Raw genomic sequence first — 6,000 nt, forward strand, 5'->3', positions numbered from 1 at the left:
ATCTGAAATTTTCTATCAAAAATAAACATATTAACTAAGAGAAATCAAAAATTTCAAGTGTCTAGTTGATGTAGATACAAAGATATTGAGTATCAAAGTCGAGTAAAGCAAAAAAAAATAATTTTTGCAAAAAAAAACAACACATAATTTCAAATCGATATTTTCTTATTAATATCATCATTATCTATTGGTTTCAATACATCATTGGTAAGGTAATGACGCAAGCTTTCCAACATACAGGAGGTTTTGTGAAATAGTTGAACAATTGTAAGAAAAAAAAGGTACAAGAAGAAGAAGTTGAAAAAGGCATGAGATTAAAATTTTGTTAACCGGCATCTTTTTTTTCCCAAACATTCCCAGGCTCAAAATCGGTTTATGATCAAGCTTTAGGTCTACACTTATGATTTTGTATGGGAAATGCTGCGTAAATTGCGGTCTTGGGAGATTCAGCGTTTTTTACGCACGGGACCGTCCGGGCGCGCCCCTTGAGATTAAACGACGATTGTCAAACATTCTAAGCAAATTCCCTTGGAATTCATTTTTGAAAGTAACTACACAATAGATTTGATCATTCTAAGCACAAAATACAAAATAAAAATTAAAAAAATAAAACAAATCCAAACTTTTTATATATTATCAGATATTTAACCATATTGAAAATACGCCCTTTTCAAAACTTGGTCGTGATGTTTAAAAATGTTCATAAACAATATATTTTAGTCGAACCAACTATAGAATACTAACAAATCCTCGAAAATATGACGAAAATATTTTTGTCCGCCTGCTTGTATGGGAATCCCCCATAGTGCAGAGGTGCAGAGGCTAGTGGATCACAATGGAATCTGAATTACGCAGCATACCCAACCTTTACCGTGCATGCATTGCATATTTTATTTAACTTAATTTCTTGAAAGAATCTTTAAATAGGATTTCTAAATAGCTAAAAATTCTTATAGTTTTGTCAGAAACTCTTGTAAGAATTTTCTTTCAATGTTTCTACAGAAATGTTTCATTGAAAAAAACTTCAGGCATTTCGAAAAAAGAACTCTTTTGAAAATTTTCAACTCTAGGAAAATCCAAAAAATATGAAAATTTATTCGCAAGGACTAGTGAACCAGTTATAGCTATAGTACCTCAAATTGACCATAAATGATTTTCAACCTTTAACGATGCAAAATAACCTGAAACTTCACGATTTGCTTAAATTAAGATAGATTTTTTTCCTTAAAATTCCGCCAAAGTGTACCAGTTATGGCTAAACTCCTCTGTTTCTTTAGAAATTCTTCCAACAATTACTCCGGGAATCTCTCCAAACACTAGAATTTTTTGAAGGTATTTCTTCAGCAGTCTCTCAAAAAAAAAAATCTTCCAGAATCATTTACGGGAATTCCACAAGCGTTTTTTTTTTAGAAATCGTTCCATCTCTTTGTCTGTTTATCCGGCAATTCTAGAAGTTATTTCTCCAGGATTTCCCCGAAGAGTTCTTCTGTTGATGTCACTAACAGTATCTCTAGGAATTTCCTCAGCAGTTTCTCCGGTAGTTCTCCCGGATAAAAAATTACCATTCTTTACATGGTAAATATTATTAACAAATGACTGGTTTTATTGTTCACAATAAAACACATAGTAGATATATTGTTACTTTTTACAATAGAAATCAAGCCCATATAGTTAGTACAATAAGTGAACATTAGCTTTATTAGTGACTGATTGATTCGATTGTTTTTCAATAGTTCTATAATAATTTAAAGTTACTATCAGTAAAAATTAATTTAAATTGTTTTTAAATAGTTGCAAAAGTGCCTGCAAAGTTCTCATGGACTTTTTATTAAAAAAGAGTTTATTTCTCAATTACACTTAAAAACAATTTGTAACAAATGAATAACAATAAGTATTATTGTTGCTTGGATCATGTTTGTATAATCAAATACAAAATCACTTGACACATTTTTTATAGTTTTCGTTTTAAATTTGAGATGTTTCGGTTATCGAATGTTATTCGCTAAAACTGACAGACGTCAAGCCGTGTTGGCAGAGGAAGCTCTCAATGAATAACTGAGGAAGTACTTATAGAAAACTAGCTGAAAAGCCAAGTGAGGATGTTAAGACAAGAAAAAGAAGAACAATGATTTTTCTAATGTTTTCCAATAAATTAAAGGAATCTAGTAAATAGTAAACTGCCATTGACAACAATATAAATACAATTAGTTTAATGGGGTCAATTGAACCGATGTTAAAATAAACATGCAATAATATTTGTTGTTATGTAAACAGTTTTCGCCTTTGAAAAACCAAAGAATTCATATTTCTCGGTAACATTTTTCTCCAGTATTTACAGATACTAATGGCCACATGAATTGTGAACGATTTATGGTATGGATCATACGACCTGAGGTCTGACTTGTGATATTTGGCAGTTATTTGAAAAGATTGAAGATAGATCTTATCAACAGCTGCCAAGCAATACATACCAGACATACATCAGAGTGTTTGATTCTTATCATAAAATGTGCATATCATTCTGGCGGACGTTAGTGCTCGTAAATGCTGGATTTAAATGTTAGCGGGAAATATAAATTCTATGGATTTTCAAAAGCGAAAACTGCTTACAAATAACAACAAATATTATTGTATTTTTATTGTAACAACGATTCATTTGACGCCATTCAATTAATTGTATTTGTATTGTAAGAACAATGAAAAAACATTAAGATATATTGTTATCTTTTGAAAATTGCCCTAAAAATGTCTCATAAAAACACAATACATTCTATTGTTTTTCGCGAAAAAGTGTATGAAAATTTTCTCAAAATTTTATGGTTAAGATACATAACGACCACCATTTTTTATTGTAAAAGTGCCATTTACCATTCGCCGAATGGTATAGAACAATAGGGGTGATGGTGAGTGTGTTGTGTAAATTACAATATGTTTAATGGTGAATATTTTTCGAAAAAAATGGTGTTGTAACAATAAAATTTATCGTATTTTTATGATACTTTTTATCAGGGCTTCTAGTAATTTTTCCGGGAATAAATTAAACTGTCTCCAAAAATTTCTCTTGCTATTTTTCTTAGAATTCCTCCCACAGTTTCAGCAGAAATCACTCCAGCAGTTTCTCCAATAATTTTCCGAGTGTTTTTTTTCTCCAGGAATTCCTGCTTTTTAATCAAGAATTTCTACAGGAGTTACTATGCAAATTCTTCTGGAGTTCTTCCGGAAATTCTTCCAGCATTTCTTTTAATTATTGCTGCAGAAGTTCCATGAAGTTTATTTTATGGATTTTCAGGGGAATACTTCCAGGTTCTATTGGAAATTATTTCAGGAGTTCCTTTTAGAATTCTTTCAAGAGTACCTCGGGAAACGTTTCCCATAGTTGTTTCGGGAATCCTTCCAAAATTAATTCGGAAATTCACCCCGGAGTTCCCGAAGGAATTGTTTCAAGAGTTGGTTTCATCGCCATGTGGTTTCCTTGGGAGCTGTTTAGGAATTCTTCAGGAATTCTTCCAGAAATTCTTCGTGGGATGAAGTTCATCCAGAAGACTCACTGAAATCTCTTCAGGAAAATTCTTCGGGAATCCTTCCAACAGTTGTTCAAAAATTTGTCCAGGAATTCCCGCAGGACTTGTTCCAAGAGATGGTTTTTTGGCCGTGTGGTTAGCGGCGTCAGTCGTCTAGGCGTTTCGAGGGCCTCTGAGTGTGAGTTCGATTTCCACTTGCAGGTGCTAATCATTTTATAAGCTTTTTCTTTTCCAAAGGTTCGCCAGAAACGGTATCTACAATATTTGGATTAATTGATAAAGCTTTCGGAGTTTCCTTAAGAGTTTTCTGTTCCACTATTGACCGTCCAGTTCCAAACTGTTCACGACCGTTTGAAACAGTCGACGTTTCAAACGGTCGGTGAACGCTCGCTGGCGGATTTGACAGCAGAAATGAGCGAGAAAGATTTCGCGCGCAAACGCGTATCTAAAAACATTCAATTGGTGAAACAAGGACAGCTGACCGGGCGTCAACTGATAACTTGATCAGCTGTTGCCGGCAGCCAAGCCACCAGCTTTTTGGCGCGGAAGTCGGGGGGTGTTCAGATGCAATGTTTATCAATTAATAAATTTGTGAAGATATTCTTCCGCGATAAATGTTTTGTATTTCTAAAATAAGGTGTAATAAGGACAATTTACCTCGCAATTTACATAATAACCAAGATAATTACCTATGTTTTAAGTTCTTAAGACCTGAATGTTGGAATAATGATGTGCTCGAAACCAATTTGCTGATTGATCGATTTCTATAGAATACATCGAGAATCCTCTCGAAATTCGACGACTGTTCTGAACAGTTTCACAAACAGTCGGGATAATCCAACTTTGAACTGAATACACAATATTGTTCAGCAAAAATGTTTGTTGGGTATACACAGGCATCAAATTTCTCACTCACATGATCGGATTCCTCGGATTTATCCACCTCCGCGATCATGATTTTTCACTGCATGGGGTGAAAAATAAAAGTCTCTCACTCCAGCGCTCGCGATAATTCTCTTTCTCTCCATGTACAACTCGCGGATAAACAACAAAGCATCAAATTTTTCACTCCGTCTCCGAGTCACATTGATTGATGCACCAAGCGGTAAGAAGAAGAATTTTGACATCCAAGCGGTGTGCCGTTTACATCCATCGACCAATCAGCGACGAGGATCTAATCGATGGCACACCGCTTGGATGTCAAAACTTCTTCTTCTTTTCGCTTGGTGCATCAATCAATACCGTCTCCACCGATGCACGTTTTGACATTTAGTACTGCCGTGTTTACATTAATTGTTCTTGTTTTCATGGTCATCTAGATAACACGGAACCGCTCAGACGTCAACCGGGTGGAAACATGGGTTGGTGCAGACTTAGCAACCACTTTCTTCTGCGAGAACAAACGATTTGTGAGTGAGCGCTAGTTGGAGAGAGCATACTTTTATCACGCCAAAGAACCAGAGTGAGAGGCTTTTCAATCGTCTATGGGTGCAAGGAAAATATCACAGGCTGCTTTATCCGGATAATATCGCTGTGTGATAGATCGTTACTCGCGTGAGTGAGGGAAAAATTTGGTGCCTGGGTATACATAAGATTCGGAGATCCTTAGACAGACACAAAAACATAAAGTTGGACACTTTTTTTTTCGAAATGATAAATCAACTCTCTATTTCAGCACCCGTTGGAATTCGAATCCGTTCGTTCGGGGATCGTACAGTTACACTTCCGTGAACTGCGATTACGAACCCGCATTTCTGAAAGCCCTACAGGAAACGCTTGTATGTAGCCGATATAACCCATTAACAGGGGAAACAGACGAGAATCGAGATTCAAAGGATATATCCCAAGCTGCTGCAACATCATCATCGTCCCCCACTGTGCATTTCGCTGGTGAAGCGTGTCACGGGAAGTACTTTTCCACCGTGCACGGTGCATTTCTGTCCGGAATGGAACAGGCTGGAAAGCTTGTTTAGGTTGTTTTTTTATGGAATGTTTAACATGAGATTTTACTTGAATTTAACTCATCAAATAAAAAAAATCCAAACCCACAGGAGAGCAAACGAAAAATTGTCTTACCTTAGATAGCCCTTGGGAAGCAAAGCGGGTCCAGAAACCGGAAACAACTTTTCGGTTGTTGTCACTACACAATTTCACAACACTACAACCCACGGTCACATTTTTCCACCATTTCCATGAACGCACATATTAAAGGCAACATTTTCAGCATTCAACTAAAATGTTGGACAATAATATTGTTTATTAATACATAATCAGGTAATAAATTGAACAAATATATCTAAAATTCCGCCCCATTTCTGAAAACCCATGGAGGAAACCGGAAGACGCGAACGGGTAAAAACAAAACAAAAGCATTGGCGCAGCGCGCGTAGTCCATTCACTGTGGGATTCTACAACTAAATGATGGCCAAAGTAAAAAGTGTAAAAATAAATCGTTAAATGGGCTCCGCTTCCGCACAAT

The 6,000-nt window shown here is 35.8% G+C and overlaps 1 protein-coding gene across 1 annotated transcript in view; it reads left to right on the forward strand.

Annotated features, from left to right (window-relative positions):
• LOC109405281 (spermine oxidase-like) overlaps positions 1-5,569 on the forward strand; it is a 28,164-nt gene extending 22,595 nt beyond the window's left edge. The window contains exon 5 of the mRNA XM_029857087.2: positions 5,197-5,569. Coding sequence (XP_029712947.2) covers positions 5,197-5,494 — 298 coding nt within the window. The 3' untranslated portion in view covers positions 5,495-5,569. The remainder of the gene's footprint in view (positions 1-5,196) is intronic.
• Positions 5,570-6,000: the final 431 nt, after the last annotated feature.

The sequence above is a fragment of the Aedes albopictus genome, chromosome 3, assembly GCF_035046485.1.
Source record: "Aedes albopictus strain Foshan chromosome 3, AalbF5, whole genome shotgun sequence".
Taxonomy (NCBI): Eukaryota; Metazoa; Arthropoda; class Insecta; order Diptera; family Culicidae; genus Aedes; species Aedes albopictus.